Raw genomic sequence first — 23072 nt, 5'->3', positions numbered from 1 at the left:
CTCAAAAAATTTCAGTCACAAAATGTAGAAATTACTTCACATAATTATTTGCTTTCTTTCCGTGCACGTGCAGACGAAATCCAATCTCTCAATATACATATAAATGACGCAGACCCATTCTATATAAATATTAAACATGTAACATCTAAGATAGAATACCAAATAGCCAATAAAACTTGTATTTCTTAACGCTATGACCGAGTTTGGCAGAACATGAAATTGTCAACTGTTGAAGAAAGATTTGTATTTTAGTAGGTACTATACTCTCGCCCTATATTATATATTAGTAGGTAGCACTAGCACAGGTTGAGATAGGAAAGGAAAGATAGGGAAGATCTTTCGATCATTCCAGATGATCTCTGATGTCAACAGACTTCAGTTCTTGAAAATGTACAGTTCTTGCATTATTTGAAATAGGGCACCTAAATTCCATTTCTCGCATCGGAAGTAACAGACGTAAATGTGTTTTACGATTGTTAAAGTAAACACACCTTTCTTTAATTAAAAATAATTCAGTTAAAGGGAGAGATTCAGAGGGCGTCATTTAGAGGGATCAGGGAGTAACAGTTATCCCTCCTGGATTAGAGACTTATATAGAATTTTTTCAATATGATAGTAGTATATAAGTGAAAGATTGCTATTGAAGGTGATGAAGATTCTGCTCAGAGCCATGCCATGGGGGAGGGGCAAGCGGGGCGACGGCCCTGGGCGCCGAAGTAAGGGGTGCAAAATTCGGGAGGGAAAAAGAAAAGAAAAGAAGGAAAGAAAAACAGAGGAGTAAAACACATGTGCACATATTATATAAAATGAAAGGAAAAAAGTAATGAAAAGTGCTCAAAATCAAGGAAAAGCATGGTTTACTTTTTAAAATTTTCTCACCTTTCGCGGCTGGTCTGTCGACCTCACTCATATATACGGGGGTGCCGTATACTCTCGCGCCAAGCGCTGATTTTCCACAACACGGCACTAATCCTACTGAAGATTTCGTAAACTAAACTATTGATGTGTATGCAGTGAAGAATCCAAGGCTAATATGCTTGATTTAGAATCAGAAGGGTGAGAAAGAATGATAACTTTTAGTTAAGATATTTCAGTGTATGTTTGTTTTAGGACAAAAAATATTTGAGTTAATTTAAATCTTTTTAAAAACTTCTACATTAGTAACAAACAGTAACTACTGAATATAGGAAATAATAACAAAAATAGCTACTGTAAATAACAGTTAAAGTTTAGTGTAAAATATTTTTGCTAGTCTTTATTTAATGCTTTAGATTAAATCAAACGATTTTTTTTTAATTATAATTTCACGTTGAATATTTATCAGCAATTAGTCTCAATATTAGGTAAGATGTGTATGTGAATGGAATTGTAAAATATGCTGCTTTCTTGCAAAAATACAGAAAAACAACCCTCCTCCCCCCCGAGGAGTTGACATTCCCCCCCGGGTGAAAATGTCTGAATTCAACACTGAATTACTGTAATGTAGAAAAAGATCCCATTCTGTTTGGTCTATTGTAAATTCAGGCTATAATGACCATCATAATTGAACGAGAAATGTTGAGTGTGCCATGTTTTCTAAATACTATTCCTGTAGTAACCTTCGGGAAGGAGCCCGTAAGGTATTTAGGGGCCTTCTGGACGTAGTAAAATCTACAGTTACCTTTCTTATGTCTGTGGGAATACTCAGTGACCTGAATCTGATGTAGGCCCGAACTTCGTGGTTCTTTTTGTTATGCTGTAAACACTTGAGTAAGGATTAAAAAATTATGTATAAAAAAACGAAATTGAGGGTGTAGCGCCGGCTGGGATTCCGGCCCTCCAGCCCTGAGCAGTCCCAGACTGGTTAATGAATTCTTAAAAGCAGCAGTACTTAACAACATTGACTTATGTGTATCGAAGAACTTTTGCAGAATCACTAAATCTACAGCAACCTTTACGAAAAGCTGTTGCAACGATGGAAAATAGATGTTATTTACAAAGGACGTCATTTATTTGTCACGAAAACCAACACTGAAAACCCGTAAACATGTTTCTAGGTAAATCCTCACGTATAAACACTTCGTGTAAGATCTTATTTTATGCATTAGATCCTAATAAACATAACACTTGAATAAATCATTGATGGACAAAATGTTGAATCACGCTTCGTCTTATTGTAAACGAAACTGTCTAATAAATCATGGTTGTGCTTTGATTAATTATTTTGAAGTTATTTAATGTGTTATCTTTCAATTGAAAGTAATCCTGTAATCCCTATTATTTTATGGAGTGATTGCAGCACTATCTATCTCTCTATTATCAATCAAATAAATTCAAATGAATATTGCTCAACACAAGCTTATAAACAGGTTTCCGCATTTGATTGAAGTTTTGTAGATAAACGTATCAAGTTTGTTTTGAAAGAGTTATAACCAGATCCAAACACCTTACTACGAACATTGACCATTTGGCAACAAAAAAGGTGCTTTCCCATTGTTCAAGTATCGATGTTCAAGTAATTTATTCTAACAATTGTTCCTTAGTCCTTACATCATATTTGTTTGTTTCCTCGGATTTCTCTTTCCTTTTATTGTATAATACATCCGTATTTTCATTAGAGCAACACACATTATGCTTCCTTCTTTTTTTTATGATTATGCTTCATCTTTTTGCATACTATGCATTAGAATAATCAAGGTGTCATGTCACTCTATGTTCATACTCTAAATTTCCAGATAAAAATAAATAAATAAACATTCATAATCATCATAGGTATTCTGCCATTATTAGCAGGTCACTTGCTGTAACTGAGAAACTTCTATGCTCCACGGTCTTCAGCTAACCTCTTCGTTTGTTTTAATATCGTCCATTAATTGTAGTCTTCTTTGCCCCCTCCCTCTCTTTCCTGCCACCTACCGTCTAGAGCGTCCCTCATGGTGCAGTTCCTTCTTATCCAATGTCCCAACCAGCTTCTATTCCTCTTCTTAATAGTATCTAAAATTGTTCTTTTCTCCCACACCATTTCTAACATACTTTCATCCGTTTTCTGCTCGACCCAGCTAATTCTCTCCATTCTTTTTCACACTCACATTTCGAAAGCTTCCAGTTGTTTTTCATCATTTTTGGGTAATGTCCACCTTTCTGACTCATACAGTACAATACTCCATACGAAGCATTTTATGAGTCTTTTTTCTTAACTCTTTATTAAGGTCCTACAAAATAGTATTTTCTTCCTCCTAAAGGCTTCTTTCACCATTTTTATCTTTGTTTTTATTTCACGTTCACAGTTCATATCATCACTAAAAATACTCCCCAGGTATCGAAAACTAGTCACATGTTCTATTACCCCCTCCTACTTCTATATTTGACACCGAGCGCTTCGTTCCAATCACCATGGATTTTGCCTTTCTAACATTATTTTCATTCCATATTCTTCACAGCCCTTCCTCAAGTTTTCTAACACATTACTGGTTTCTCTTCAGATTCCGCAACAAGCGTCATATCATCTGTAAACCATATACACCTAATTATTCTACCTCTATTGAAATGCCGTTTTTATTTTGTAGAGTGTTTAAAAAAAAAAACATTAATACGTCTGCAGTGAAGATTTTTCTCTCCCTCTCTCTGGACAGAATTTCAATATTTTTACCAGTAATGGACTGAATTCATAGGCGTTCACACGTGGGGTCAAGTGGGGGCGCTCGCCCTACCTAATGTTTTGGCAGTTTTTTTTTTCGATTTTATAAAATAATTTTCTCAGCTAATAAGGATTATAACGGACCCTGAAAGACGTTTGTAATCATCGCTATACAAAGTAACACTTTGAACTTTGCAATACTCGACCAAAATTTCCCGATTTAATTATATTTTAGTCTTTCTTCCGTTTGTTTCCTCCCAGCAGTATATTATCACACACAAACAAACACACCTAACACACTATCTGTAGGTGCCGACTTTAAAAGGGGGGGGGGAGCTTTTTTGTTCCGTCTCTCCAATCTAAAAGCAGAGGGGTTCTGCTCTTATATAATTTGATTTGTTCCCCCTAATCCAAGGGTTTGCGCACGCCTGTGACTGAATTACTCTGTGTGGCATTGTTTTGGGCGTTTCCATTTTCCTCATCAAATCATAAGAATCATTTGAATATAAGGGTAAACGGCTCCTGAACGGGACATGTTATCATCTGCATGATCTTCAAATACACTCTCAATAATTAGTCAGGTTTCTAGCCTCAGCAAGCCATTATCGCACTTCACATCTCTCAGCAACTGGTGTTTCATGGTTGAATGAACTTTCTCTTTTTCCTGAAATCAGCATTGCAACCTTCTGTCTTAAGATAAAAAATTTTAAATCTAAATATTTAACAGAATAAGGAGATATCACTAATAAATTTAATTTCGAGAGTACACTAAGTAATACGAAGTACATCGCACATAATCTTATTATTAACTTCCTAGTAATGATAGGAGACAAGATTTGAAACTTAAGGCTTTTACAAGATTCAGGAGAAGTAGTTAACTCTTGCGAGCGACATCATTCTGGACTATCTTCTGAAACGTAAATCAGTTTTATCAAAAACGACTCAGGAGTTTCTGCTTATATTTCATAAATAAATATTTAAATCCAATAACCCAAGAATAATGTGTAAAACAAATTCTTATATAAAAATATGCAGGAAAGGTAATTTCCTGTTAGGGTTATTTATTTATTTTTTTTTTTCTAATACGGCATGCGATTTTATTGATACTTCCTTCAACTTGCAGAAATAACTCTGTTTGGGATTGCAATACATCAAGTTTACTTGAGGTAAAAGGAGTAAATTCTACCCGATGTTGCACGTTTGAACATATTCATACAAAGTAATTTTCCAGTGAAACCTACCGAATAAATTATTCAATTTATTTAAAATATGTGTACATTTATCTTCTTTATCGCATTCATACAATCCTCACTTGTTGCGATTGAAAATAGTAGGGTAAACGGGAACAAACACCCCAGACTTTTGGGATTTCCATATTTTAAATAATATAATAAGAAAATAATTTTCTGTGAAGACGTTCACCAAAATTGCTTGATTTTGACATAATAAAGGTATAGTTTGTTTATGGCTTAACAAACATCCCAATGCATGTAGTTAAAATAGATCAAGGCCCCCTTATTCTCCCGATATTCTGAAAGTTATTTCTGCGATAACTTTCGTGAAAAGTATTCGCTTTTGAACAACGTAGTATATATATATTGCTTGCGATTTAAATTAGTGAAGAATGGGGATAATCCTAGGTAGGTCTTCCCGCTGGCACTTGGAAATCTCTTCAATGGTAACTTTCGTTAAAAAAAAAAAAAAAAATGCAATATGTGCATTGTAGTATATTATTTCTGATGCCTCAAATTTGCCACAATTTCCTTGAGTTTAAAATCAATCAAGAATGAAGAAATTATTCTTTTGAACATGACTTTAAAATACATTTTCTGATGATAAATTATATTTTAAAAAAAGTCAAAACATCGGAATGACAAATAAGAATACAAAATCATATTCGATATTACGCCACTAAGGGGGAGGTCGAGCTGGGTGAGCTTCCCTCTCTATGCCACTGCCTCGAAGCATAATCATGGAACATTAAACTAGAAAAAAAAAAAAAAAGACCGTGTCAGAAGAAAATCGGCGATGCTTATAATAATAATAATAATAATAATAATAATAATAATAATAATAATAATAATAGTATTAGAAGTAGTAGTATGAAAAATATTTCCTACTGTTTGCTAGATTAATATTCGAGTGTAATTTAGCATTTTAAAACAGTCTTTTTTTTTGGGGGGGGGCGGCTTCAAGGTGTTGGCGCCTTAAATTTGGATGTTTTTTTTTCAAGAGACTATTCAGTGTGTTAGCACATCTTAGGCAAAATACTGCTGGTTAGAATATACACATGAATTTATAACATGCGATATTGTCATTTATAAAATGTCAAGATAAATTATATGCTGTCTACTAGTAGGTTGTACTAAGTAGGCTACAACCTCGAGGCGCAATGTCAACTTCCCTTCACACTTTATCCAGGCTTAGGACTGGCAGTGTAATGGTAGTATATAAATTATTGCCACTACATTGGGGAGATATACGTCCCTTTGTAATCATTCATTCAGTTTAACGTCCCACATTATGCCGGCTAGGCCAAAGGAGACGGAATGATTCCTTAAAATAACATTTTATGTTTTCGAAATCCACTTAAAGCTGGATCAAATGAGCACATAAGAACGTTATAGTAAGATGGAGAATGGGAATTATTTACCTTTGTGCATACCCATACGAAAAGTTCTGGCTACGTCTATAGATGGAAAGCCCTCCAGCAGGGTGTATGTCTAGCTCGCGCCCTTTAGGTGGACGAGGCCCCGGGTTCGATTCCCGGCAGGAGATTATTGAATGATAGTGGTTCGGATTAAACATTAAACTGTACGTCCAAGTCCCATATAGCCGCGCTGCGGAAAAAGGAAAATAAGCTTGAAAGATGGCTTGAAAATTTTAAACTCAAGGAAATTGTGGCAAATTTGAGGCATCAGAAATAATATACTACAATGCACATATTGCATTTTTTTTTTTTTTTTTTTAACGAAAGTTACCATTGAAGAGATTTCCAAGTGCCAGCGGGAAGACCTACCTAGGATTATCCCCATTCTTCACTAATTTAAATCGCAAGCAATATATATATACTACGTTGTTCAAAAGCGAATACTTTTCACGAAAGTTATCGCAGAAATAACTTTCAGAATATCGGGAGAATAAGGGGGCCTTGATCTATTTTAACTACATGCATTGGGATGTTTGTTAAGCCATAAACAAACTATACCTTTATTATTTCAAAATCAAGCAATTTTGGTGAACGTCTTCACAGAAAATTATTTTCTTATTATATTATTTAAAATATGGAAATCCCAAAGTCTGGGGTGTTTGTTCCCGTTTACCCTACTATTTTCAATCGCAACAAGTGAGGATTGTATGAATGCGATAAAGAAGATAAATGTACACATATTTTAAATAAATTGAATAATTTATTCGGTAGGTTTCACTGGAAAATTACTTTGTATGAGTATGTTCAAACGTGCAACATCGGGTAGAATTTACTCCTTTTACCTCAAGTAAACTTGATGTATTGCAATCCCAAACAGAGTTATTTCTGCAAGTTGAAGGAAGTATCAATAAAATCGCATGCCGTATTAGAAAAAAAAAAATAAATAAATAACCCTAACAGGAAATTACCTTTCCTGCATATTTTTATATAAGAATTTGTTTTACACATTATTCTTGGGTTATTGGATTTAAATATTTATTTATGAAATATAAGCAGAAACTCCTGAGTCGTTTTTGATAAAACTGATTTACGTTTCAGAAGATAGTCCAGAATGATGTCGCTCGCAAGAGTTAACTACTTCTCCTGAATCTTGTAAAAGCCTTAAGTTTCAAATCTTGTCTCCTATCATTACTAGGAAGTTAATAATAAGATTATGTGCGATGTACTTCGTATTACTTAGTGTACTCTCGAAATTAAATTTATTAGTGATATCTCCTTATTCTGTTAAATATTTAGATTTAAAATTTTTTATCTTAAGACAGAAGGTTGCAATGCTGATTTCAGGAAAAAGAGAAAGTTCATTCAACCATGAAACACCAGTTGCTGAGAGATGTGAAGTGCGATAATGGCTTGCTGAGGCTAGAAACCTGACTAATTATTGAGAGTGTATTTGAAGATCATGCAGATGATAACATGTCCCGTTCAAGAGCCGTTTACCCGAATATAATAAAATACATTTGAATCATTTGAATAACAAAACGAAACGAGAAATGGACAATGTATCTTTTAGTGCTCTTATGTTCTGACCAGTAGCGTATTTAGGGGGTGGCTTTCGGGCTTAAGGACCCGAAATCTTACTTAGTATAGTAAAATAAATGAAAAATCTTGCAGAATTTTCACATTTCCAGGCAAAGCCCCCCCCCCCCCCCCCCGAAAGTTAGCAAAGCCCTCCCGGGTCTGACTATTCTGTAAAATAATGCAAAACATCACTCATCCCTTGGCCCTACACTCGCTTCACCCATTAACACCGCGTAAACAACAGCCGCAACTTGAGAAAATAAATGCATTAACTTATCTAATACGCAGTAAAAAGAAAGAATATTTATTTAAAAAAAAAAACATTAAGAAATAATATTGTACACTTCATGTGAAAATTCACAATACTAATATTAAAAAAAAATAAAAATAAAATATGAAATCGCAGTAATCAAATCTGTATACAAGAGCTATTTTGTCTTCCGATAGTTTCCAATAGAATAATTACCTACCTAGGAATCAAGCACTTATTTCTTGCGAAAAGTTCTTTGTGTACGTAGACTTGATAGCAGTACATATCATGTTTACATTTTAAAACTTACGTTTTCTCCATGCTGCCGTATTCAATTGTTGAAATGGCCAGATTCGCACTGAGTTTCTTCTCCGGCATGTGTTTCTGAAAAGTAAACAAATAATCTGTATACCAAAAAAAAAAAAAACTCTATACCTTCAAAGTAACATATATTTTACACAAGTGAGGCGTTGAACAAGACAAGATGGGAAAGCAACTGACGAGAAATTAATGGAAAGCTCTTAATACGAATATTAATGTAAAACAGTTTCTTCTGAAGGTAACAGTTTTATTACTTACGAACTATCAAAGCTGAGTAATAAATCTTACAAGACATGTAAAATTGGTCCTGTCAGTTGGTAGTAAATACCTTAATTACTCTAATGGCTTCCTAGAATGCACGGTGACTCAGTATCCCGAAATATATGCGTTCGATTCCGGGATATTTGCGTCTATGATGAAATCATCATGTCAGGGGTAATTTTCGAGGTTCTCTCGTTTTCTCCAACATTTTCATACCACTAATTATTTCATAATCATTCACTTCCACTAATTATGAAGTTTAGTCAACAGAGCGTAATCCTAAAACGTTAAATTGGACATATAATTTAATTTCTAATGGCTTCCAAACCTTTTTTCGTCCGCAGACTGCTAAACTATTTTTAAGAGCCTTTTTTATTTTATTTTGTTATGTATCTTAAGGTTCACTCCAGGCATATTCACTCTATTGTACATATAAAAAAATACAGTAGACTTTCGATTACCCGGTCTAACCATGTCGGTCCTGGAGTCCACCACAGGGACATAAAATATGACGACATTATTATTGCTTTACAACTTTACAATCAGAATTGCAACATTGAAAACTTTTTACAGGGGATAATCATAAATGGATCATCCCTTGCAAACAGTTTCCAATGTTGCCAGTCAAATTTTAAAGTTGTAAAGCAATAATAATGTCGTCATATTTTATGTCCCCTGTGGGGAACGTCGGGACCGACATGGCTAATGTGACGGAAAGGCACACTGGATAACAAAAAAAGCCCAATAGACCGGAGTTCTATAATAACTCACTCCTTGTCTCCCTTGTCTCACCTGTATAATATATATATATATATATATATATATATATATATATATATATATATATATATATATATATATATATATATATATATATATATATATATATATATATATATATACAAAAACCTGCTTTAATTCATATTTTCTGATCTATTGGTACAGGTCAGTACTATATAAATGTTTGTTACACACTGTATTGTACTTTTAAAGAAATACAGGGAAAGGAAGTCCAAAAATAAAAATATTCTTTATATATTTTAAGATAAATTTTATAATGTCTAATGTAACTGCAGGAAACAGAATGATGTAGACTGTGCCAAAGATGGCATGGGTCAATGAAAAGTTGAACCATGATCCACTGACCCACCACCCACCGTGATCCACAACCCCCTGGACCTATGATTCACCATGACCCACTCTAACCCACCATGACTCGCTCTGCCCACAATGACTCACTCTGGCCCTTAGCCATATTAAAGACGAATTTCAATTTAATTATCATACATAATTATGTCTTTGTTGAATTACACATACTTTTGAGGGGAAAAGAGGATGAAATTTGAAATTTTCAAATAAAGGTAAAGTAGGCTTACATAAAAGGGAAAAAAGTGTAAAATCCGACTGTCTCGAAAGCTAAGAAGTAAGTACTATAAGTACTATTGATATTATTACAATTACAAATCTAAAAATGCATGAATTTCTTTTTGCACTTAGATATACTCATCTAAGGTTAAGTACACTCATGTCCAAAATTATTGTCGCATGTCTATAAATATGTTGTTGTAGGAATATAATTTGATAACGAATTCTCCCGTTATTTCTTATAATGTTAGTATGTGTATAATCGGCAAAGCCATGTATGTGGCAAATTTCATGTCAAAGAGTAGTAAATAAGAACAATAAAACGAAAATAAAACTTTCTTGTCCATTTAGCAACATTTTGTTTTACTCACTCTAATTTTCGTATTTATAATTCTTTTCCTATAAAATTTACCACAAATATACATTTCCCGATTATACACATAGAATTAGTATTAAAAGTGCCCTGCAAAATCATTATCAAATTATATTTTTACAAGAAGACAGTTATAGATATGCGACAATCATTTTGGACATGAGTGTACATAGAAACAAATGAAAAAGGAATAAAAATGGAAGCATTGAAAGTAAAACTTAAACAAATTCACCAGTGTTCAGAAGATACTGTCCACAATTCATTGAGCAGAGTGAGTCGATGGGTCGATGAGTCAGAGTGGGTCATGGTGGGTTTGTGGGCACGATCCTCTTGACCCACGATCCACTCACAAATCTTAACCCACTTAACCCACGACCCACTGACTCACTCCATCTTTGCACTGTACAAACATACAATTTTAAAATAAACAAAACATTTAGTTAAAACATAGACCTAATTCTTAAATAAATGATTTAAGCTTTTTTTTTCCTACTGTTTGTTTCTAAATGATTATACAAATATAAAAAGGTAAACCTAAAAGATTTTTAGTTTTTGAAAAAGAAATTCTTGATAGATGACTACTTTTCTTTGGCAAGTTCACATCCTATAGACGGTGTTTCAAGACGAGTAGATGTTAAGAAAAATATTAATTTTTGTTACGATTTTTTTTTCTCTCTTTTCATTTCTGGATCTAGGTCGGATAGTAGTCTCGAGCCGGATAGTCGAGAATCTGCTATAAAAGTTGAGTTTAGATTGGGAGAAAATTCAGGCCTAAAGCCCATGAAATAGATTAATTATCATTTTAACGAAATTTCTACCGACGCCATTTCTATTTTTTAAGCCCATTAATTTATATGGAAAATTATTTTTGTGTTCTTTCCTCCCCAATGAAGTGGAATCTTACTTATGCTATTTTACTGATTTCTTCTTCAAGACCATTTAAGTGTTTCTTTGCTTTTAAAAAATGGATTTTTATTATACGAGAAGCGTTCGGAAAGTAAAATTCAATTGGTCACTGTGCGTGAAGTAGTGAGGGCAGTGCTACTATCTTTGCGCAGACGTGTGTGTGCTGCAATAGTAGCGTCTCAAAATGTGTGCTGCAATAACAAATCCCTCCAAGTGCGAGATGCCAGCTGTTATACGTTTTCTTATGGCAAAAACAATGTTCGGCAGCAGATTTTCATCGGTAACTTTGTGCTGTGTATGGGCCAAGTGTGATGAGTGAAGAAGTTATTCGTGAATGCGTTCGTTCATTTAAAAGTGGACGAACAAGCATTCATGATGGAGAGAGAAGTTGCAGGCCGTCAGTGCCATCAGCAGGAGTGCAGGATGAACTTATTCAGAAAATTGATGGAGAAGTTCGTGAAAATCCATGTTTCACAATCTCGGAGCTTTCCGAAGAATTTCCACAAATTTCCAGGTATGTGTTATATGGCGTAGTGATACAGAGGATAGGGTACAGGATGTACTGTGGTTCAATTTCAAGGCACAGACGAGAGATTTTTATGCTGATGGAATTTCTAAGCTAGTACAGAGATACGATAAGTCCTAGGTGCTTGAATGTTTATGGAAACTGTGCTGAAAAACAGCAAAAAAGGTAATTTTCAGCTATATATAATAAATTCTTATTTACTTTGGTGTTTCTTTTTTAACCAATCGGACACGACTTTCTGAGCGGCCCTCGTATTTAAATTTAATATCACTTAAGTTAAATTTGATTATTTTAAATATTGAAAATATACATAATGGACCTACTGATTATAGACTTAATCCGTTCAGTAACGCTGTTCGTAAACTGAAATATTTTTTTTTTTTCGAAATTAATGTAAAAGCAATTAATCCATTCTTGCCAAACATTGTACTATATTTACTTATTTATTTTACGTGTAATTTTAAATGATTGCCTGTGATGAACAATATAGAATGAAAAATAAATAAGTAATATTAAATTAAAGAGAAATAATGCGATGGTTATAAAACATAAAAAGATCAAAAAAGGACAAAAAGTAGTTTTTGAACATAGGACTCTGGTAGATAATATATAAGGCAAACACGTAAAAGTACTACTAGATGCATGAAATTCAATGAAGTATATTGGTTCAATGGTTTATGAAAGGGATTAGACTCCTATGCTCAACTATAATCACATATTATGATAAAACCTCATTAAAGGGTACAAATTAGGTCAAAAACCTCCGAAATTTGAATTATTGACAATTTGTTACCCAGTAAAGGAAACAAGATGGACGACCCATACTTATGAAGTTACATAACCAGGTCCTATATGCTACCGTACAAAATTTTTAAAATGGAAAATTTCCAAATGTAAGAGATGGTCCTATGTACCGCTCCTAAAATTTAAAAGGAGTGCGTCAATAAGTTAAAAATATCCGAAGTTTACATATCAGACACTTTTTTCACTCATTAGAGGGACCAAAATGGACCACTCAACTTACAGAGATAAATACTATGGTCCTACACTACCATACCAAACTTTTTAAGTTTTGACAATTTCCAAAATTAAGAAATGGTCCTATCATCGTTTCCGAAATTTGAGGGATGGGCCAACGTACTCATTGCCAAGTTTAGAGGGAGTGGTTCTAGGTACTCCCATCAGGGACCCAGGAGCACAAAAGTTAGCCTAAGTGATACTAATACTACCATCTTTCAGTTTGTGTCCCACAGTTATGCCGTGTTAAGTAAAGGAGATAGTGATGACGAGAATTAAGCAAATGGTGGATTCAGGCAAGTGGGAAGAAATGGTGGATTCAGGAAATTGGGAAGAAACGGTAGAACTCCGAGAAAGTCCACACACACATGGTGCGTTTTCATCACAAAGACCATTTGACAGGAGACGGGATCGATCCAGAGACCCCAAACACTAGACATGAATGCTGTTCCACTAAACTACCGCGGCCCCTTATGTATAATTTTCAAACATCAAATGAAATATTTGAGGTTTACGTCCCATGGTTATGCCGGCTAGGTTAAAGGAGATGAATGAAATGGTGGATGATGAGAAATAAATGAAATGGTGTAATGAAGAAAGTGGGAGGAAACGGGAGAACCCGAGAAAACCCACGCACACGGCAATTGTCCACCACAAAGTTCACTTGGCGCGAGTTGGGATCGAACCAGAGACCCCCAAGCACCAGAAGTGAACGCTCTACCACTGAGCCACCGTGGCCCCTAATTTCCAATCACTAGGTAAGATGGTTAGACAACCAACACGATACTTGTGATGCGGTGGATTGCTAAGTTTCAATTGCTGGAAACAATACAATGTCGGTTTGAGAATCAATTAAGACTGAACTGAACATAGGTCTGTCAAGTATGTAATGTTGTAAACACATTTTCTTAATTGTAGAATCCACTACAGGAAAGAAATGTAGCAATTGAATACGGAAATATAAAAAAGAGAAAATTTCTCTTTTTCGAAAAATCTGGATTATCATAGGAAAGAAACCGCAGTCCCGATGGCTGTTTTTCATCTCTACTCACAGATAAACGAAACTGATTTTTTGACTTTTTTTTTTTTTTTTTTTTTTAATCTGGAGTTGAGAGTTTATAAGCAGAAAGTTTCATGGGTGACATGGAACCACCTCACTGGGTATAGCTGATGTAGACCGGCAAAATAACTTCGCGGATCAACACCATTCCGCGGACCGACGGTTGAAAATCACCGCTTTACAGTAAAGTTGGCCTTCTAGCAACCTACCTATCTGAAAATCCTCGTAATATTGTCGATAGAACTCAAGAAAACACAAATCTTCTTTGGCTGATTGCTACCTTCACTCAAGCCAAAGCTTTAAAATTATCTGTAATTACATGGTTGCAAAATGAGAAGTTGGTGGGCACGATTTTTAAAAAATAAGATTGTTGCACATGTACTTTTTTTTTTTTTTTACAGCTTTATGATCTCATTTTCATTGTTGCACATGTACTTTTTTTTTTTTTTACAGCTTTATGATCTCTTTCATAAGCATGACTTCATTTGAGCGTATTTAGCCAGGTAATTAATGTAAAAGTCTTGACATATACTCACACACAAAGAAAAAAAAATTGCAATACACATTATTTCTACTTTTTCCTGAAATTATTGTTACAAACTTCTTAGACTTTTATCAGAAAACAACAGTGTATACTCTGTCATTTATTATGAAATAACAGTTTTTCTACTTTTATCAAAATGAACCCAATAACAACATTGTATTAGAAATTTTTGAAAATTATCCTCGTACTTTGTATGTCTAACGCAAACCTTCTTCACTCAAATAAGTCTATAAGTAAACACTAGAAGCGCAAAAAAAAAAAAAAAAAAAAAAAAAAACTGGGATCCGTTTTTTAAATGCTTATTTTGAAAATTAGTACACATTCTAAACGTCTTTGATCTTTTTCTTTCTTTTTTGTGTATATTTGAAGTTAAATATTAGTTCTAATGTTTTTGACGTCCTGAATTAGCGGTTTCATGTGAATTGGATGTGGCTTCGGAGAAAGTACTTTCCCTACTCTCTAAGTAATAAAAGTACTATTTCTAGCTTGTCTTAGCGTAAGAACATCCTTGCAGTCATAAATTCGTCTTTAAAGAAGCTTTCCTAATCTAACTCATATGATTTGATTGGCCCGCGGAATGTATTGTATTGCAGGGCCGCAGTGGCTCTGGTGCTTGGGGTCCCGGGTTCAATACCAGCCCTCGCCAAGTGAACTTTGTGGTGGACAAACACCATGTGCGTGGGTTTCCTCAGGGTACTCCCATTTTCTTCATTCCACCATTTCATTCATTTCTCATCATTTTTCACCATCTTCTTTAGCTTTGCCGGCATAACCATGGGACGTAAAACTCAAAGATTTTTATGTATTGTATTACAGAAGAAATATGAACACTTTTTCTACCTGTTAACAAATTTGATTTTTTTTTTTTTTTAAGGGAAAGAAGGTTCCGTTAGTGTATAATTCTAAACATAGTCTGCTTGTGGTACGTAGTTTTACTCCCAGAACCTACTCCCATGAAAGTTTTCTATGCTAATTCCTGTGCTATCTGCAGTTTCCTTTCTATGAAGAATTGTTTCGAACAAGGTGAAACAAGTGATTACAGACTGTGTGTATACATGAAGGTAAGCTGAGATTTCAAAATGATACTGTCCATCAAAATGTGAATTTTATTCATTTACATTTCTCGACAATATTGTTGTAGCAACTAAGCACCTGGAAACACAAAGTTCATCCATTTGCGAGTCACCTGTTAAAAAAACTTGCTCCGTGAAAACTCAAAAAAAAATGTATATATATTAAAGAGAACTTGGATAAGATGCTTAGGTCAAATCGTGGTTTACGAGAGATTGAGTCGGTGCTTATCGAAAAAATTTTTGTTGGGAGGTGTCCACGCTTCGGGAGGGGGGGGGACGCGGGGAGTCCAATACTACAAGTCACTACGTCTATGTAGTATTGAACGCATATTATTCTGCAGCCACAAAGGTGATAACTAATTGTAAAATACTTCCACCTATATTTTCAGGAAAAAAAGTGATGGAACTAGATTGTTTTTTTTATAAGAGAAAGAGTACAAATGAAGCTAAGATCAAATTTTCATGCTACATCAATCATTTCTATGTTATACAAGTATAGTTTTATTGAGACAGAGTACAAATGTATGTTGTTGGGTTAGGAAGTTTTGGGGAAGATTCGGACTCGGTGGACTGAGTATGACGTTGATAGAAGCAATGTGAAGACGAGCATCAACTCTTAGAGATCACAGACGATGGAGAAAGGGAATCCTCTAGATCAGGTCATTCCAGATGAAAAAGTGACTTTAAAAAAATTATAAGTATTATTCAATAGGATTTTTGTATTTGGATAGATATAAGGGAAGCATTTGCTTCTTGCATCCAGTGCACACACCTGTTAATATTAAATATATTTACCGGTATTAAAAAAACAGGTTTGTAGGCAGAACACTAAGACAAGAGGGGCCGAGATAATTTGGAGGAGGGCTAATTTGAGTTCACCTTACACTCTTGACTACTTGTTTTTATTACACAAATAACATATTTCTATATTTACCTAAGTAAATAACTAAAACTTTCAGGGTGACTGGGACTGTTAGCCATCCCCTTGTTGTGGTGTATAGTTAAGAGATTTATGCGTGACTAACTAACTAACTAAAAAACTAACTCTATGGCCTATGGAACCCTGAGGTTCAATGCCGCGTGTGACACGACACTTAATTCGTAGAGCGGTCACTTTTAGTTTTAGGGAACTCTGGTTCGACATCCCAGGCCAAGTGAGTTTGTGGTGGATGTCATCATCTGCGTGTGTTTTCGGGGTTCTCCCGTTTCCTCCCGCATTATTATTCTACCAAATAATTTAATAATTGACTCATAAAAACGGCAAGTACTATAGAAAAATATGTGATGACTGGCTTACAAGGTTTAAAAGTGAAATTGTGAATATTCTATATCATGAAAGATGAGCACTGTAATTAGGTATAACATTTGTTGTGCTGTTGCAATAAATAAATAAATAAATGTATTAATTCAACCCAACAGCCTCTAAGCCCAGTTACATTTCCTTAGAAATACATTTACCCACAGTTATATATATTTATACATTTGCATTATCACATATATTTTTAACTCTGTTCTTATATACTGTCACCGACATTCCAAAAACATCTATAGCAGATATCCTTTCAATTGTATTATAGGAAGCACTTATCCTTCATATAGGAGACTTAGCGAGAATATTTGTTCTTGCCATTTCGCAGTAAAATGTACTGCTATTTCCTACGCGGATTTTACCTGTCGGGAAATGCAATTGAATCTTCGAAGTAAGACTGGAACAGTCAATTTACTAATTTTACAATATACTAATTTATATGTAAAAATAAAAGATCCAAATATTCTCACCGTTGTTTCAAAGTGTGCTTATTGAAGTGTTGTACTATCTCTGAATATGACTCATATTTTGAATACATGCCGGTTTTTCTATAAGTAATTTCAAGAATTTTGATCGTATCCTTTCAATCATATCAATGTGTTTTAGTACTTTTAGTGACCGAGACGGAGTTGCTTCTTCTAATTGCGATCTCACAAAACGAAAGTAGAGTTTTATTAATATAACATCGTTTTTAAACTCTTTGCCTATCATCATAAATAAAGCTAAGATTTCTATACGAACAATTAATAATTGTTTCGATATGATAAGTAAAACATAATTTAGGACCAAATAGTACTCCTAAATCTTTAATTAAATTAGGTGTCTCTAAAATAGTTCCTTCAACAGAATAGTTCCTTCAATAGAATAGTCAGAGCGCTGTTTTCTTTGCGGGCAAAGGAAAGAGTTTTGCATTTATTCACGTTCAACTTAATCATGTTATTTTCACACCAGTTCTTAATATTGCACAAGTCTATTCACAGTTTTACACTGTCTTCAAGCGAATTAATTTTCGAGAATATTTTATGGTCCTCCGCGAGTAGAAGAGTGTTAGAATAATGAATGTAAAGACAGTAGATCATTTATGACTAATAGAAATAAGAATGGACCAAGATTTAAACCTTGAGGGACTCCAGATGATAAATAAAATATTAAATTTCAGGGTTCACCCGTCCTTTTAATCTAAAGAGCATAATTGTGGGACGTAAAATTAGATATTTCATTATGTTTTTAAGGAGATTTCTTATTAAATGTTCTTTGCTAAAATACTGACACACGCACACACAAACACGAATAAAAGAATAAAAGATTTCTTTAAAATTTGTTAGTTTAAGATATGTCTTATTCAACTTTAAAACTTACCTTTAACAGATAAGGACAGAAGTAACACGACTATACATGCAACGATGACTGATCACACAAAATATAAAGGAATCATTCTTTCGTCAATTAATAGGAGGAAATATCACTCGCTTTTGACGTTAAAAAAACAAACTTAGGTTACATGGTCTTCCGACGTTGCAATGTGTAGTTTAACAGTGCTAAACAGATAACTAAAATTGCAAATAATGCCCTTAATTGTGTAATTTATGTTTGTGTTTGCAGTGGCGAAGCGTAATCCCACAAGTAGGGTAGGTCCGATAAACTAATATTCCCATTTAGCTCCACTACAAATATTTTGAAGTACAGTTCAATATTTTCTTCTGTCTGGATTTGCAGGGGGATAAGGGGAATTTCCTCCTCACTTACTGTTTCATTTTCTACACATTTGAATATGGAGAGAGAGGAAAAGAAAGTACATTCTTACTGTAAGTTGTCAAATTTCTTAGATAGGCGTTTGCTACTTGCATCTCCCATTTTAAAGTAAGTGCAATACTGTATTTAATTAATGCATCACGTGATAATGACTTCACTGGAAATGTTAATGCTCAGAAGGAACTTCTGAATCAACGCAAGATATTTAATACTGTATTCTATGCAGTGGCATATTTAAGAGGAAGGCTTCAGGGCTTAAGCACTCACCGAAATTTTATCGCAATTTTTATTCTTTTATACATACTGCTGAATTTTTAGATTTCCAGGAATAAATCTAGCAAAACCCCTCCCGAAACAAGCAAAGTCCCTGGAGACAAAATCGTAAATACTCCACTGATTCTATGAAATGGAAAACTCAACTAAAATTACACACAAATATTATTATTTTACCCTGTACGGTAGCGTTTCGTAAATTAATACATACGTTTAATGTATCGAACTTACATTTTACAAGCTATTACGGACCAGGCCCCATCTAGGGAAAAGAAAACAGCTACTCTGAAAACTACTGAGAGTATATAAATAAATTAATCAAGTTATCACTAATAGAAATGCATAATTCTACACAGAAATTTCTTACTCTATGATAACGAAATTATTTAATAACGTATTAGCATCGAAAGGTGCCTTCAACGCTAAAACTAAACTCCCAGAGGCGAACCTCCGCACCTTCCCAAGAATGCGTGCAATCCCCAGCGATAATAGCTTCGCTCCCTGAGCAGCATAGCACGTAAGCCTGTCTAGCGAGCTGGTGAGGCTCAGACGGAAGGGTCTCCAAGTGTTTCCAACCTACTATATTTTTTACCGAAGTAAACGAAATGTTAAAGTGTTGATTTTATTTTATAAGATATCAAAGATAAATATATATATATATATATATATATATATATATATATATATATATATATATATATATATATATATATATATATATATACGGTAGAAAACAGAGTAGCCCGGCCTCAGAGCCTCATAGTACGCTTCGCCAGTGCGTGTTTGCACAAATAAGTTATTATTAGCAACACCTTCATCTTTTCACTGTTCGCCCCCCAAAGCTTCGTAATAACTCGACATACATTTCTACACTTTCTTAATAAAACTATACTTGTTTAGCAGAAATGAAAGGAAATGAAATCTTTGAGTTTTACGTCCCATGGTTATGCCGGCTATGCTAAAGGGGACGGTGATGATGGTGGGAGGAAACGGGAGAATCCTGCGAAAACCCACGCACACAGGTTTGTCCACCACAAAGTTCACTTGGCGCGAGCTGGGATCGAACTAGGGACTCCACACACCAGAGGAGAACGCTCTACCACTGAACCACCGCGGCCCCCACGGAAAGTAGTATTTTAAAATAATGGAAAAACAAAAAAACACAGAATAATGAAAAGTAGCATTTTAAAATAATAGAAAAACACAAACGAGCAGAATAATGGAAAATAGCATTTTAAAATAATGGAACAACAGAAAAACACGTGAAGGTAAATAAAAAATGAGGCCAATATCCAGCTCTCTTGGTTCGGAGGCGAGATAATGTGGTGAGGAACAGCATACAGTCTGAGGCTTATTCTTGCATAATGGTCTGTACACCCTAGCGACTGTACGGGATTCAAGGCCCGGTTGTAGTACGGAACACCCACTAATAGTAGATTCCCTCCTTCATAAAAAGCAAGCGCTGAACTCAAATGTACACTTATGTCCAAAATTATTGTCGCATGTCTATAAATGTGTTTTTGTAGGAATATAATTTTATAACGGATTCTCCCGGTATTTCTTATAATGTTACTATGTGTATAATCAGCAAAGACATGTATGTGGAAATTTCATGTGAAAAGAACAGTAAATAAGAACAATAAAACGAAAATAAAACTTTCTTGTCCTTTTTGAAACATTTTGTTTTACTCATTCTAATTTTCGTATTTATAATTCTTTTCCTATGAAATTTACCACAAATATATATTTCCCGATTATACACATAGTATCAGTATTAAAAGTACCCTGCAAAATCATTATCGAATTATATTCTTACAAGAAGACTGTTGTAGATATACGACAATCATTTTGGACATGACTCCAAACTACCTTAACCCCAAACCACAGCAATGAGGAATTTAATAACCATGCCACTTAATCTAAATAGATAAATGCTTAACAACTCTACTTAAATGTTGAGTTGCTCCGTGTTGAATCCTTATTGAAACTTTATTTTCCATTGGCTTATAAATATTGTGAAAAGTGAAACTAAACTAGGCTGTACATGTACATACCAAATATGTTTGCTTCCAGTATTGCACATGGCTCGTTGTCAACGACGACCACTGAACTTATGAAAGATTTGAGACTGAATACATTTACATGAAGTTCTAACACATTAGGAAATCAGTTTTCTGTCTGGAAACGAAGAAAGCATGATACGAAGGACGTATTCACTGTTTTTTAAAGAGATATGTAAACTTCCCATTAAGGGAAGGAAGGTTAAAAAAAACGAAAAAAAAAAAGGTAAATTGAATTGCCAATAGGTTTGAAAAGAGTTTTAGGTAAGTTTCCACTCTCGAGAAGATAACATTCACGCATAGTGATAAAAAAAAAGAAAGAAAAAGAAAAATAAATAAAAGTAAAGAAAAGAAAGGTCAAAATCCTATGGAAATTTTCCCGGAAAATTTTCTATAGGTTAAAATCGGAAATATAGGTTAAAATAATCCTTAATTAAGAATTTACTTGTTTACATTTAAGTTCCCCTATTAATCAACATACAAATTAATGCTCAAATCTAAATGTGATTACAGGTTATGTCTTATTTTGAAGTAATTAAATTAAAATAAAATAATTTCTAAGGTGCACTTAAATAGTCACAATAATTGCAAAACGGCGAATTATCAGTACACTAGCGACATCTATTGGCATAGGTAGCTGAAATGTTTACTATTAGAAATTAGTGTAATGTAAAAACTGGCATGTTTCCATTTTATAATTTAGGATGGTAAACACAGATAATAATCATGCTTCATTAGTGAACCTTATCCTTCACTTACGGGTGGATTAAAAGAAATTTATTTATTTATTTTAAGTTCCCTTTTCGGCATTGAGACTATACGAGACGCGGACCTATACTTCAAAATGGAATCTTTAGATTTGTAAACGAAACGATAACCCTCTCCGGAAAATCATCACCCTTGCCTAGTAGCTACCGGATATGAAAGTGATGCATAAGATTCCGGGATCGATTCCCGGTGCGAGGTCATCTAACGCACTATAAAGATTCAGATCTCACTTTAAACTGCTGGTATCGTCCCAACAGCTTTCTTGCTAACAAAGGACGCAAATACGAATCAATCAATCAACAGGGAATCGAACTAGGTACCACGAACACAGAAAATATGCATGTTGCCCGCTTGGCATGAGAAGACAGTAATTTAAGTAAGAGTTTATACAATAATTACGTCTACAATCATATTTCGACACATTTTCTTTTTCAAAGAGGGAATATTCACCCCTCCAGTCATAGCGTATAGTCTATACGGTTGATATCTTAGAATGGTTAGTAGGCACACGGTGGCTTAGTGGTAAAGCATTCACCTCTCGTGAAGGGGGTTTCTGGTTCGATCCCCGACCAAGTAAGTTTGTAGTGAGTGTTCTCGGGGTACTCCCGTTTCCTCTCACTTTCTCATTCCACCTATTCTTCCATCATCATTCACTTGTTTTAATCATTGTCCCCTTTAGCCAAAAGGGCGTAATCATAGGACATTAAACTGAAAGAAGGGTTTAAAATTGTTGATACGAATAGTTCAAGTTTATTTTGTGTTCTGAATCGAGACATATTATACAATATTATTAACATTTAGCGGGAAGCAAATTGCGCAAAAGATGAGACATATATGATCAATAGATCTCATTCAATTGAAATAAATCCTCATGCGTCAGTTTTGAGAATACCTAGAAAAACGATTTTTTTGTAAACCTAAAAGCATACTGTACAAGAAGCAGACAACCTATTAAGATGAAAATAATACTAAAGTGTACACCAATGGCGCCAGAACTCATCAAGTCGGCGTTCGTGAGTTCGAAACTCACGCTTACCCGACCAAAACCTCACGAATGAAGTGTTAGTTTGAGTGAAAGTGACCTCCAGACGTACTGTAAGTGTGAGACTCGAGTGAGCGTGATGTCGAAGTGATATAAGAGTGAGGTCGAAATGAGTATGCTATTCAAGGGATGTTGTGAGCGTGAAGTCGAAATGATGATGTAAGAGTGAGGTTGAAGGATATGAGCGTGGTGTCGAAATGATGTGAGCGTGATGCCAGACTGATGATAATGAGCGTGAAGTTAAGTGAATGTGATGTCAAAATGATGTTGTGAGCGTGATAGCGAAATGTTCTTGTGAGTTTCATGTCGGTATGATGGTGTGAGTGTG

At 34.5% G+C, this 23072-nt stretch overlaps 2 protein-coding genes across 3 annotated transcripts in view; one reads left to right on the top strand and one right to left on the bottom strand.

Annotated features, from left to right (window-relative positions):
- LOC145662439 (proton-coupled amino acid transporter-like protein pathetic) overlaps positions 1-23072 on the top strand; it is a 409124-nt gene that overhangs the window by 167943 nt on the left and 218109 nt on the right. The gene's annotated exons all lie outside the window — the stretch shown is intronic.
- LOC145662440 (proton-coupled amino acid transporter-like protein acs) overlaps positions 1-23072 on the bottom strand; it is a 90343-nt gene that overhangs the window by 37995 nt on the left and 29276 nt on the right. The window contains exons 1-2 of one of the 2 annotated variants that reach the window (XM_081728014.1): positions 20929-21110; positions 8405-8478 (exon numbers count right to left, since the gene is read on the bottom strand). In XM_081728014.1, the coding sequence (XP_081584140.1) occupies positions 8405-8472 (68 nt within the window). In that variant the 5' untranslated portion in view covers positions 8473-8478; positions 20929-21110. Of the gene's footprint in view, positions 1-8404; positions 8479-20928; positions 21111-23072 lie in introns of those variants that run through there. The other variant, XM_081728012.1, reaches the window with a different exon arrangement.

This window comes from Thermobia domestica, chromosome 10 (genome assembly GCF_964235325.1).
Source record: "Thermobia domestica chromosome 10, izTheDome1.hap1.1, whole genome shotgun sequence".
Lineage (NCBI taxonomy): Eukaryota > Metazoa > Arthropoda > Insecta > Zygentoma > Lepismatidae > Thermobia > Thermobia domestica.
Note: the sequence above shows the minus strand (reverse complement) of the source record. Positions and strands in the feature narration are given on the sequence as shown.